Consider the following 14,630-nt stretch of genomic DNA (forward strand, 5'->3'; position numbering starts at 1 on the left):
TGTAATAGGAATAAGTTTTAGAAATCAATTCTCGAATTTTAAGTAACAGTACATGGAATATCCTGGCAGCTCAGGAAAAGTCTTTAAAGCTAGCAACAATATAAAAATATTTCTGCAGTGATTTTGCTCAGCATTTCTTTGAAATGTGAACTATAGTAATACAGTTCTGAGATTCTGAAGATATGGAAATAATCTTAGTTTATTTTTTGAAAATTCAAAAATCTAAAGGAATTGGGGCTTGAATTTTAGATTTATATTTATGCATATATATGTGTGTGTGTATGTGTGTGTGTGTGTGTGTGTGTGTGTGTATATATATATATATATATATATATACATATATATATATGTAATAGATGCCTAAGAGAACTCTGAGCAATCAAGAGCCAACAATTACATAGTCTAATTTGATGTCTTCCTTAGATTGGGCTCCCAAAAACACTAGCCCCAAATCTCTCAGTTGCAACCATATGAGTAAGTGCTAAGTAAATTGATGAAAACTGATTGGAACGGAGTACTCTCCAGAAAATACTCATGGTAAAGGCAAGATGAAGAGAGTTGTTGGGAGGGATGATATAATCTCTGTTCATTTCAACACCACCACCCAACCAGTCAGTTAGAACAATTGAGGTTAATGCTTGTCAGCCAGTGAGCTTGGCATAAAATAAAATAAGTATAAAGTATGGGAAATTGACCCATGCTGTGGATTAGAAAATGTGAAAAAGAAAAGAGGACTTGACCCAGTTTCTTCCTTTTCCTGAACCCAGGATGGGATTCTGAGATTCCTACAAGGGCACTGACTCTCTCTTCAGCTTTTAACAGCAACCTGAAATGTATGTAGATGTTTTCTTTCAAATGCTAATTATGTTGTTGACAACTGTGCAACCCAAATCGTGTTTTGTATCTCCTTTGCTGATTTTCAGAATTATATTTTTAAAAATGAATGCTTAAAAAATATCCATAGCAGGTAATTACCGAAAAGACTAGGGAGAAGATGTGGACAAAAATAGCTAATATAATTAGGTCCCTTTCCTTTACCCCCAGTGAAATAAATAGATCATTATATGTTTGATCCTGTTTTAATCAACCAAAATTTTTCTTAAAAATAGGGGCGAAGGGGCGCCTGGGTGGCTCAGTCGTTAAGCGTCTGCCTTCGGCTCAGGTCATGATCTCAGGGTCCTGGGATCGAGCCCCGCCTCGGGCTCCCTGTTCCGCGGGAAGCCTGCTTCTCCCTCTCCCACTCCCCCTGCTTGTGTTCACTCTCTTGCTGTGTCTCTCTCTGTCAAATAAATAAATAACATCTTTAAAAAAAAAAAATAGGTGGCGAAAAAGAAAAATAAGTGGTGAATAATATAGCTCCAATTGCCAAATACAGTAAAAATACCATTTTTTTAGATTCCACTGATTTTAATAATTTGTAGCACTTTAGTGTGGGCTCTGCTTACCATTACATTTGCTTTGTCCATGAGGAAAGTTTGCTGGCTAATTCATATTATAAAAAATAATACAAGCAAAGATATTTTTTAGAGGAAGAGTTTTGAAGCCTTTAGCACATGAATTTCTGAAAGGCAAATGCCTGCCTCTAATTGCAATTAAGTTGAAAATATTTGAAAACTCTGATCTATTTGGAAACACCTTATTGGTTCCTCCCAAATATACATGAAGAAAACATATTCTATTGCTATAAATATATTTTAGAATTTCAGAATTTCTGAATGACTCTTTCATTCCGTTAATCCCAAATTAGATTTTGTTATATCTTAAAATCTGAACGAGAGTGTTTTGTTTAGAAATGACTTTTCCTTCCTTGCGCATATCATTATCGCAACAATTTATTGTGCATTTTTAGTTCTATCATTGTCAATCTGTCGTTAATTATTAACTTAACAAACATTTATTGAAACAAGTATTTAAAGAAACGACATACTAGGCACATACATTTTCATAACATTCATTATAATTTTTAAATTATTTGGTTTCTATTCTGAGTGTTTTAATGTAGTCATTATCTAAATATTATAGCATAGTTCACATTTTCACTTCTGTTTCACCCCAACTTCCACAATATATATTAACTTAAACATTTATTTAAAGCCAAAGCACTTTATTGTGAATATATTTAAAATATATTGAGAATTAGGGGCGCCTGGGTGGCTCAGATGGTTAAGTGTCTGCCTTCAGCTCAGGTCATGATCCCAGGGTCCTGGGATCGAGCCCCACATAGGGCTCTTGGCTCAGCGAGGAGCCTGCTTCTCCCTCTGCCTCTGCCTCTCTCCCTGCTCATGCTTTCTCTCTCTCTCTCTGTATCTCTGTGTCTCAAATGAATAAATAAAATCTTTAAAAAAAAATAAAATAAAATATATTGAGAATTCAACTAAAAGGAAACACTCATAAAAAAAGAGATGCAAAATGGCTATAATACAAAAATTAATCATTTAAATAATGAGCTAAACTAAATCTAGTCTTCCTATGCCTCTGCGTCCAGTTCAGAAAATTTGCATAGGTTTTAGGAAAAGATCCAAATATATTCTAACTGTGCTTTTAATTTGTGAATTCAAATAACCAGTCCATAGTTTCTTGAATATTTTTAGCATATCCTTCTTGTAAAAGCAGAACAGTGCTGTCTCTTTCGGGCTCATATACTTAGTACCTGTTGCTTTATTTTCCAAAGTACTAGAATTGGAGAGAAGGAAGGTCGGCAGTCAAGAACTATGCCGAGATGGTATTGGTAAACTTTTCTTAAAGCAACCCCAAATTAAAAGTACGTAAACGTGGCAAGACATCATGCTGAAGCCACAAACAACCCAAAGCCTGCTGCTCCGAAGGAGAGACAAAGAGAAATGAGGGTAACTTTCACAGACGTTTTAGAGCTCACTCCAGTTGAAACCCCAAAGTACTGGAAACCAGCCAATGTAATGCCATTTTGTGTGTGTGTTTTGTTTTAAAAGAAAGGCCATAGGGACATACCAGGAAATTACAGGCTGGTTAGTTTTGAGTCAGTTGTGGTTAAAATCTTCAAAAACTATTTTAAGAAATCAAACAGAGGAAGAGCAGAAACTCAGTTTAGAGGGACCCGTGTGGCTCCAGGAAAGGAATAACTTGCCTCACTAACTAGATGGAATTCTTTGAAGCTGAATTATCAAAATGAGGATACTACCAACAAACCGTTGGATCTAAAGAGCTAAACAATTCAGCAGTTCAGGGTAGATAGTCAATGACTCCCTGGCGAACTGGTCTGTAGAAGAGAAGTGTTTTCCTAATTGGGGTGCTTTTAATCAATGAAAACTTTTTTATGGACTTCAGGAAAAGATATAAAGAAACACCTATATTTAAAATAGAGTACTGGGGTGCCTGGGTGGCTCAGTCGTTAAGCGTCTGCCTTCGGCTCAGGTCATGATCCCAGGGTCCTGGGATCGAGCCCCGCATCGGGCTCCCTGCTCCGCGGGAAGCCTGCTTCTCCCTCTCCCGCTCCCCCTGCTTATGTTTCCTCTCCCTTTAAAAAAAAATAAAATAGAGTAGTATTTTTAAATACAAATAGCTAGTTACAACAGCTAAGGATAATATTAGTACCATTATTGACTCTTTGGCATTATACTAAGCTCTTTACACGTGTTATATCATTTAATCTTTCAAAAGACTTTATGAGGTACAGAGTATTATTCTTGACTTTCAGATGGGGAAACTGAAGGTGTGAAAAGCTAAGCAACTTCCCCAAGGTTAAATAGCTACTCATAGGTGTAGCTGGGAATCACATCCAAAACTGTCAGACACCAAAGATCATGTTCCTAACCACTGTACAGACGCCTTCAGAATGTGTCTCAATAATTATGCACAATGGCACACTTGACTCACACTCAGTAGAGTGCCTGCCCAGAGATGTTTCCCGGTAGGAGGCATGGCTTTGCTCAATGATCTATCATCAGTCATCTGGTCCCACTAATTACACTGCCTACAACATCCTGAGGGGAAGTGTGGGGACAAGTCAAGGAAAGGAACAGAGCTCTCCAAAGACAAAACCCATAGAGCTAAGCAACCACTGGTTCCCAGGGGAATTCTGACTTCATTTCTGGTCCCATTCCCCCTGTCCAAAAATCACCTGGTATTTGGGGCTATCTCTTAGAACTAGACTTCCTGAGATTATTCCAAACAGCCTCACCCTCCTCTCTGCCCTTCTGCATGTTGAGGTAGGACTACACTGGCTGATCCACTGTTAAAACCTCTGAGTCACATAGAATCCTGCAGGAGAGAGACAGCAGATAGACATCAGCCCCACCCCCCCCCGCCCCCCCCCCGCCACACCATCACCAACCACAGTCATGGCCATATTTTGATTCAGTGCATTAGGAATGGCACCTGAAGACGGCAGTATGGCACCCCAGGGTGTTCCGCAGGGTTCTGAAGATTGCATCATTGGGTCAAGTGAGCCCACAACATGCCTAGACTTACCTTTTCTACACAACAGCAGCTGTCTGGAAGGGCAAGCTCCTAACTCAAGTGCATTATGTTTTCTGTTTGGCAGGGGAGCAGGGAGGAGAGCAGAGGGGAACAAATAAATAGAAAAGATAGAAAAGGAAAAACAACGTGTTCATAATGCCATGACGCCATTACAATTAATGTTAACATTCTGATTATGTTTCTTTCTGTGAATTTGTTTCTTTACATAATCATAAATTAAAATATATCATAATTTTACTCATTACCTCAGCATCCACATCTATCATTATTGTTGGTTGTAGGATATTCTATGACTACCATAATTATCTTAACCATTCCTCTATTATTAAACGTTTCAGTTATTTCCATATTTTTTATAACAAGCAATGTTGTTATCAACATCTTTATAGTATAGAATTCTTCATATTTTGGATAATTTCTCTAGCATTGGTTTATAGAAATGGATTAATTGGGCCTCAGAATGTTCCCATAACCTGTGTTTCCAAAGTAGGTTCTAGAAGCATTTAGACCCAGTTCTTCATTAAAAAAAAAAAAAAAAAGCCTCCTTCCCTCCCCCCCTCCCCCCCATCAAATGAACTTGGAAACCACCATGTATTATGCACAACTCTTGGAGATTTAACAGCACATTAGCTTATTAAAGATGGAGGAGTTTCATGAAAATAAATCTATTTAATATTGCTTAATCTACTCTCAACCATACTTGATGCATAGATTTCTTTCAGCCCATCTATTTTCTTCTTATCATCTGTGACCATAAGAATAGATCGTTTGTGAGGCAGAGTAATCTCTTGAAAGAGATCTGAAGTAACATTCAGAAGACAGACCTAGTTTCTCATAAGCCACATAATAATATTGACTTAGTTACTTAACCGCCATGAACATGTTTTCTTATCTATATCCTTAATAATATTATTGTGGGAATCTTATGACAGAAGATATGTGAAATCACAATGTACTACACAAATATGTAGATGTGCTGTTATCTATAAAAAATGACAAAGTAGAGCTATTTACTAACAGTTCCACTGACTTTTACTATTAGCCTCCCTTTTATTGTGATAACATAACAAATATCTGTCAAAGTTTTTGAAGGTATTTGAAGGCATTTGAATGTTGGCATCAAGAGCCATTTAGAAAATAAAATACAATCTAAAATCTTTTGAAGTGTCAAATAACTAGGTTGCCCTGTTAGAGAGAAGGAGAATTTTGTATTTTTCCCCTTAAAAAAAAGTGAGAATAACAAGACTGAGGATTCTAGATAAGTGTCGCTTGATACTCAACTAAGTATGTGACATGCTAATACTTCTTTTGGTTGTGGCTAAAATAAGAGCCCCACATCTGTTATGTAGCTTAACTGGGTAAGAAATCTCTGTGCCTAGCCACAGCCTTCTCACAGTAGGGGGCATCCAGATGCTTTTTGTAGCAGTGTGTTTGAAAGAAAATGTACTCTGTAAGGAACTTGACTCTGCCTTCATATGCTGGGGAACATGTGTTCCCCAAACATGGTGGAAAGAGGGGCCTTTAGGATACACCCCTCCTAAATTTTTGTCTTGAATTGGCAAGATCCCCCTGAGTTAAGTTTTGTGCAGACGACTGTAGAATGAGAACATGCTACCCAGCCAGAAGAAAAGTTGGTGTGAACAAATTTTAGTTTATGATTTAGGAAGGGGTCGAATTTGGTGAATGCTCAGCTAATCTGGTTCACTCCCTGCCACCAACCCCCATCTCCAAATCTCAAGATACAAACTCATAGGGGGAGGGGCTTATGATATGAGAGAATAGAGGGGAGGGAAGAAGACAGGAGGTGATTTTGCTATGATTGGGGTTTGGTAGAAAAGTGATGTGTCACTTTTTGACCAAAATAGGGGCCAGTCATCATTGTCAAGAACCTCAGGGACAAAGGGACTGTCCTGGTTCAGTTCAAGTATGGAGACTTGAAGGCATGAGGAATAGATGGAATATAGGAGAAGTGGGGGACCACAACTAGAGTTAGACACCAGAGAGCAAAAGGGACTGGGTGGGGCAACATGTTCAGAAATCCACCAAGGACTTCTCTGCCTGGATCTGGGGCCCAGAATAACCTAGGTACTTCCATTTGCTTCTGTTTCTCCACAGTATGATGTCTCTGCACCAGGAAAGTACATACAGAGTCGCTCTACCTAAGGAAATTCTTTACATAGATTACTATGTAATCTTCTTGAAATTCTACCCATTGAAGATAACATCATTGTTAAATGGAAAAATGGAAAATGCAGAACACTAAATTGTGTAGCGAGAACAGTAACAATGATGTTAAAATGGTGCATAAACATAATTTGAAAGAACGCACTAAATATCTTCTTCACTCATCTTCTCTGGTGGTTTCGTGGCAGCTTTATATGCTTTCAGATTTTTCAATAGTGATTATTATTTTTATAATTTAAAAAAAGCTACTTAAATGAATCAGGATTTATAGGTATTTTTAAGATACTTTCATGAAAGGAAGGAGGTAAATATTGATAATTTCAGTGTCAATGGAAATGTGTTTAAAAAGATGCTTTTCTCCAGGCAACCAAACTTCACCTTGTTAAGGGAATGCAAAAGCAAAAAGAAATAGAGAAAAAGAAGAGGCCACTCAACAGAAAGAAAAGGTGAGGGAGGTAAAGCTATGGAGAAACAAAAGAGCATCCAGCAAATAGTGTTATTTAGCCCCTGGAAAGACAGAGTAAACAGAGGGCAGAAGGCCTGGGAAAGAAGGTGGGACGAAATCAAAGACTGAGACTAACAGAAGCAGAGAAATAAAATGAGTTTAGGCTTTGAGGTCAAACCCGCTTGTGTCTCTACCATGGTGGGGTATCTGAGGGCAAACTGTGTGTCATCATTTATACAATGTGAACAAAACTACCCATCTCGCAGGTTGCATTTGGAGAACAAATGAAAGATGATGATGTCTAGAAAGCACCTGTCGTACTACAGAGCTGAGTCTCTGTAATTTATTGCTAATTTTACATTTTGGTTGTGATCAGCCCTGCTCTCTCTGGGGTCCCAAGAAACCTTACAGAATCAAGGACTCAGGGAGTTCCTTACCTTATAGAACCCCAACCTTGCCAAAGAGACTCCAAAAGGATGGGAGCTATGTGGCCGCACAGGTGTTCATACCCCACCTAGGAGAGCCAGCAGGGCTAAAGGGCCCTTGAACGACCGGTCGTATCAGGAAAAGGATAAAGAAACTAGTTTTAAACATCCTCTGTACTCGGCAGTATTTTTTGGAAAGAAAGAATAAGCGAATGGATGTATGACCATATCCATGTTTATTCTTCTGGGTGAACTTGAGAATAATTTAACCTGAAACAGTTTCTCCTTTTCAGTTCTAAAGATCACCCTGAGATTTTATATAAAATCACAGCTGTGGAAGTTTCTGGAAGCTTTTGATGGCAGAGTTAGGACTTCTCTGTGGCAAGGCTAGCTGTCCACCAAGGAGCTACATGGGAGTGTTCCACTTCAGTGGATTTACCATGATCCAAGTGTGGCTGTTTGAGCACCTGCATGAGTCTTGCCAATGCCTCTAAGCTAATTGGACTTAGGGGCACTGATTTGTGCTCTGGTTTCATTTTAAATTAACAATCTCAAAATTTCCAACAAGCTCTCAAAGCTGGCAGAGAGTTCTACCATATTTCTTCACTAAGCTTGCCCTCCCACGTTCTGACATGACTCACGTTACCATCTCTTTTCAAAACTTCTTACCTTGTACTTGCCTGTACTCAGCCAAGAACTGTGCCTCAATCCTTCACTTGACAAAATTGAAACATTCCCTTAACACCATCAAGACCTCTCTCTTTCTTGAACCCAGCCACCCTCCCTTCTTGCTCCTTTTATTAAACTGAGAAATGGCCTTTCCTCCTAGCAAAGGAAATGGACACATTCTCTTGATCTGGTCCCATCTTACCTCCTCAAGGATCTTATCTCTCCCCTCCCCACCCCCCACCCCCCACCATCTTCAATGTCTCCCTCTCTGCTGGGCCATTCCATCAGATGGTGAACACATCTCCTGACTGGACCTCATACGCCCCTGCCATGCACTCATCCACTGACATCTTGCTCACCTAGGGCATCTCCTCTCTTCCAGTCAATCAATCACTATCTATATGTGACACACATCTGAATTTATAACTCCAGCCAATCTCTCTTCTCAGAAGACAACATGTGTACTTGACTTCCTCCTGACATTTGGTGGCATTTCAAAGTTAACATGGTCCTCTGAAGAGTCCGTCAGCTCACCTTAAGTAAAAGCCATCTCTCACCCCAACTTCTCTATCTCTGTAATCTGAGTCACTATTAGGTCTTTTCTGGACCATTACTAGAGAGCTTCCTTCCTAGTCTTCTTGTTTCTTATCTTGCAAAATCACAGTTACTTCTCCACTTAAAACTCTTTATGGTCTTCCCATTGCATTTTTAATAACATATAAACTTGTTAGTCCCACCTCCAAAGACCTGGCCCATGCCCTGCCTCCCCAACCTCAGCTTGGGGCACTCTCTCCCTTGCCCACTATTCTCCTGCTATCCTCACCTCTTTATCAGTCCCCTGAACATACCTATCTCCTTTATGACTCAGGGCCTTCATGCACACACTTTGTCTTTTCCTCGCCTCTCCCACGGGTAACTCCTCATCTTTCAGGTCTTCATTCAAATGTCACCTCCTCAGAGAGGCCCTCCATCACCAACCAACCTATTAGAGAGGTTTCCTCAATTGTGTGCCTATCATTGGGTTTTACCCTTCATAAAAGTCATGAAACTTCGTAGTTATATTTTTGCCAGTTTGCATATGTGCTTTTTTTGCCTCTTTCCTCCCCAGTAGGCTAGGAGCTCAAGGGGACAAGCCCAGCGGTAGCTTATGCACCAGTTTATATCTGGTGCAGAAAGAAATGCTAGGGCTTTTCAGACCTCTGCGCCTTACCTTGTGCACTCCTTTCTGCCTCCACCCAAAGCTAGTAGGGACATCGGCAGCCTCCTCTGATGCTTTCTGCTACTGCTGAGGAGACAGAGTTTCCCCACCACTAGAGCCCCAGGCGCTAGGCCCGCGTGGAGAATCCATTTGTACCTCTGACCCTTCTAGGTGCCAAAGCTAAACTGTTCTCTGGAGCCCTCAACATCCAGAAGATACATGGACTAAAGAAATGCTTCTCTCCCCTTCTGTGGTACATTCTGTTAGCTGGGTGCCAAAGCCACATATCTTCTACTCTCCTTGTCTCTAATGTATTACAATGGAATTTTTCAAATTTGATTTCTTGATCTCAGGAAAATAGAGAACCCAGATGTTGCTACAATAATTTCTTTTTTATTTTGTTGTTCCAATTGTGTGGAGTATGGAAAAAACAAATAATATAAGCATATTCCGGATCTTCTGTATGACCACCTTATGATCCAATACTGACACATAGTTTTAATGAACACAACCTATTTGTATTTATAAACAAATGCATTGAAAGTGTATTACATTATGAAATAATGAGCAAAGATTTCAGCAATTGTGTGAAAAGAAAAAAATGGTGGGAAAATTGGGTCTTTACATGGTATATGGCAGTCTAAATATGCTCCAGAACAATGTGTAAAGAGTTTGCTCTGTTTTGCGTTGATCCCATCTTTGAATGTATCAAATAGCAACCATTGATTATGTCTATACATTTTTAATTAGCATTATAATAAAAATAATTTGTTGGTGTTAGGTTCCCCAAAGAATCTTTTAACCTTTAAAACTTGTTAATACACTACTTAAACTTTGAAAAACTTTATCAAGGAGATTTTAGAGAAAACTATTCTTTCTGGGTTTTTTTAACTTTTTTTTTATTAGTTCCAGAAGTAGAACTTAGTTATTCATCAGTGGCATATAACACCCAGTGCTAATTACATCAAGTGCCCTCTTTTTTTTTTTTTTAAAGATTTTATTTATTTGAGAGAGAGAGAATGAGAGAGAGCAAGCACATGAGAGGGGGGAGGGTCAGAGGGAGAAGCAGACTCCCCGCTGAGCAGGGAGCCCGATGCAGGACTCGATCCAGGGACTCCAGGATCATGACCTGAGCCGAAGGCAGTCGCTTAACCAACTGAGCCACCCAGGCGCCCCTCAAGTGCCCTCTTTAATGCCCATCACCCAATTGCCCCCTCCCCCCCAGCCACCTTTCTTCTAGCAACCCTCAATTTGTTTCCTAGAGTTAGCATCTCTTATGGTTTGCCTCTCTCTCAATTTTTATCTTACTTTATTTTTCCTTCCCTTCCCCTATGTTCATCTGATTTGTTTCTTAAATTCCATATATGAGTGAAATCATATGGTATTTGTCTTTTCTGACTGACTTATTTCACTTAGCATAATACCCTCTAGTTCCATCCACATCATTGCAAATGGCAAGATTGCATTCTTTTTGATGGCTAAGTAATATTCCATTATACTTACATATATATACACACACACACACACACACACACACATATATATACACACATATATATATAGGTCTCTCTCTCTATATATATATATATATTCCATAGATATATATTCCATAGATATATAAATGTGTATTATATATATATGTGTGTGTGTGTGTATATATATATATATATATAAAGAAGAGGTGATATATATATACATATATATAAATGTGTGTATATATATAAAGAAGACGTGATATATATATATACATATATATATAAATGTGTGTATATATATAGATAGATAAAGAAGAGGTGATATATATATATATATATATATATACATACATACATACATATATCACCTCTTCTTTATCCATTCATCTGTTGGTGGACATCTGGGCTTTTTCTGTCTTTCCATAGTTTGGCTATTGTGGAGATTGCTGCTATAAACATTGGGTGCATGTGCCCCTTCGAATCACTATGTTTATATCCTTTGGATAAATACCTCGTCGTGTAATTGCTGGGTTGTAGGGTAGCTCTATTTTTAACTTTTTGAAGAACCTCCATACTGTTTTCCAGAGGGGCTGCACCATGTGTTTTTTTTTAAACTTTTGTTTTTAATGAACAAGCCAACCTCTCTCTAAGACTCAGACCGAGACTCCCCAGGGTTAGGCTGCAAGATAAACCTAAGTTCCTGCCATCACAAGGTACTCAGAATCCCCCACTAGCCCTACCCCCCAAAACTGAGGTAGTTTATAGGCCCATGCTTGACTCTCTTAGAGGATGAATTCTCTTCTAGAAAGCCACTTGTGTAAAAGGTCTCCTAGTACTCACCCCTCAGTCCTCATGCATAGATCTGCCTTATCACAACGTGGGCCCAACCTGGGATCTCCACTATCCTGGCATGAAGAAGGACTACCTGAAAAATAAATGAGTAAACAAGCAATTGAACAAAATAAAGAATTAATTTGCCCAACAGTAGAAAAACTGTTGTTTGCTCACCGTATGATTTGGAGAAAAGTATTCTCTCTTTCCAGGTAATAGAAGATAGATTCAAGGTAGAAAAGGATAAAGGGAAAGCAAAATCTCCCAAGGAGAAGAAGACCTCAAGTGCCAAGGTTGCCAAAGGAAAGGGAAAGGATCAGCCTGAGGCAAACACAACAGTGAAAAAAACCACGCTATTAAAACGGAGGGGAGAAGACGATGACACCAAACGTTACATCGGTCAGTGAGATGCTCCTCCTGTGGGTTACCTTTCACTTCCTGCCTTCCAATCTACAAAGTAACTTGAGAAATCATTCCAATAATGACGCTTAATCTTTCCCAGGCTTTTCGCTCTTTATAAAACCAGAAATCACATACCACCCATGATACCCTAATAGGAAAATATTGCTTTTTGCAATTCATTTATGTTTTCAGCAAATATTTATTTAGCTTGTGTCTTGCTGTGGGCCTGTTTCCATAACGCAAATGAAGGATGAACTAACGAGCTGATTGTGCCACCAAGTAGCTTACTACCTTATTCGGAACATTTTAAAAAGTCAGACATAATTATGAGGCAAACTAGAAAGTGATGATTGTAATGCATGAAATACGATGGTGATAAAATCAGACCAGTTAATTTGGGACTCACACAGAGCACACAGCTTCCTGACCTGACCTCAAATTCTCCCACTATTAGCTTCTCTTAGAGCAACTAGAATTTCCTCTCATTTTTGATTATTGATGTAAAACTGGTTTAACCTGTGCAGCCTGTGAGTAATTCATTGCCATCTGCCCTTGGACACAAATGGAGCTTCCTCTTATTATTTGCATCCCATTTAAATGAGATGGCAGGCCTTTCACACCCCCTGTCACTTGGACTCCCCAGACATAGCTGCACTCTAAATCCCCGAGACTCAGAAGCCATGATATTTTGGTTTCCATAGGCAATATCAACACAGATTTGTTTAGGGATAGAAGAAAAATTATTACTTAAAAATTAAAAGTTTGTGCATATTGCATTATTTGTAAATTTATCTTAATGGGCTATTGTGGGGTTTAATGTTTTCATGTACTATCTAGCATGACTATGAAAGTATAACAATTATTTTTATCTCTCTGAATCTCACAGTCTAGGAGAAACTCAGTGTTTTAACATTAATAAAACAGTGTAGCCAGGGCTAAGTAGAGGGAAAAAATGTTAGGAAAGTGCACAATATATTTTAAAAATTTAATGCAAGAAATATATTATTGCTCTGTAACCCACACTCAGCATTCACACCTATTGACGTAAATACACAGAATACTTTGGTAGGGGGCACGTCCATATTCGATATTTCCCTCTCCTGTAAACACCTCTACTTATAAAATACCACAAAAAGCTGCAGCTACTCGTAATTCAGGAGTAAAGCCAGATGTTGCTCAAAAGAGATTGAACCAAAAAAAAAAAAAAAAAAAAAATCACAGCCTAAGCCTTTTTCTGTTTACAAAAACCCAAGCACACATTTTCCATGAGCACAAGCCCCATGTATGTTTGTCCTTCTATTATGACTCTATCTCATTTACAAAAGTGATTTAATATTTTGTAAAATGGCCACAGCCTTCTTACTGGAAGGGTAATAATGAAAACCAGTCAAAGGCCTGCATTCCAGCCAACTGGACTGTTTTTGGCGAGCCAGAGGTATTATAAACGCATGCATAATGTATGTAGCCATCGAACTGGCTGGGTGCAACCTGTTCTCTTTTAAAATGACGGCCGCTCTTCCTTATTTTGAACAGACGATGAGCCAGATGATGGTGCCCAGCATTACATTTTAGTTGTGGGCTTCAACAATCCTCAGCTATTAGCGATTATGACTGAGCTTGGCATTCCCATAAGCAGCGTGATTAAAATATCTTCAGAGAATTATGAACCTCTGCAGACACACCTGGCAGCAGTTAGCCTGCAGCAGGAAGCTCTTCTTCAGCCAGAAGGTATGCAGTCTGCTACACAACTGACCAAAGCTCTCAATATTATCCACAATCTGTAAAGTACAAATAGAATTTTCTGTCCAAAAAAGAGTCATACAATACATTCGTTATTAAATCCTTTTAAGACTTTGATTTGCTCTTTATTCTGCTTGCACTAGCCAGGTGCTGTAAATTTTGCAAATTAAAATCATACTCTGTTTATATCCCTGTGCAGCCCCAGAAAACATGGACTATGGGTCAGAAGACTTGGTTATCTAACTACATTTCTCAGGAACATTTAACCGATAACTTTTACTGAATGTGTGGGCTGGATAGATCAACTGTAGATAATGTGTTCTTCCAGAAGCCACAGTCACCACGTGGCCCAAGGGAGGTCATAGCCTTGGATTCTTGCTCTGCTTTGCTTCTGGCTTATTGTGATAAATCAGAGAGGGCACTCTGTCTTCCCAGCTTTAGACTAGGAAGCTGTGGGGTGAGGTCCCATCCACATGAGCATTCAGCCATTTGGGGCCACAGGGTCTTCATCTAAGGGAGTTGTGCTAGAATACCACTGTGGGAAGGGAACTGAAAGTTACTACATACTTTAGGTGATAGAAATGGATTCGGTGTAAGCCTGTGTGACCTGGAAGTCCAAGATTTTCTGCCATACGCTGTTGCTTTTATTGTTATTTATTAATAATATCATTTGCACAGTGTTTTGTAATCCACACAACCACATCCCAATTTCTATAACACTGCATTTTAAAAATCTGCTGTTCCAGGGTGCTCCTGGGTGGCTCAGTCAGTTAAGCATCTGCCTTCGGCTCAGGTCATGATCCCGG

General features: G+C 39.1%; 1 protein-coding gene across 4 annotated transcripts in view; it reads left to right on the forward strand.

The window, feature by feature from the left end:
• SPAG17 (sperm associated antigen 17) overlaps positions 1-14,630 on the forward strand; it is a 235,062-nt gene that overhangs the window by 66,230 nt on the left and 154,202 nt on the right. For 3 of the 4 annotated variants that reach the window (XM_034990189.1, XM_034990187.1, XM_034990186.1), the window contains 2 exons: positions 11,895-12,081; positions 13,618-13,812. In XM_034990189.1, the coding sequence (XP_034846080.1) occupies positions 11,895-12,081; positions 13,618-13,812 (382 nt within the window). The remainder of the gene's footprint in view (positions 1-11,894; positions 12,082-13,617; positions 13,813-14,630) is intronic. The other variant, XM_034990188.1, reaches the window with a different exon arrangement.

Source organism: Mirounga leonina, unplaced genomic scaffold (genome assembly GCF_011800145.1).
Source record: "Mirounga leonina isolate KUSES-001 unplaced genomic scaffold, KU_Mleo_1.0 Mir_507, whole genome shotgun sequence".
Classification (NCBI taxonomy): Eukaryota; Metazoa; Chordata; class Mammalia; order Carnivora; family Phocidae; genus Mirounga; species Mirounga leonina.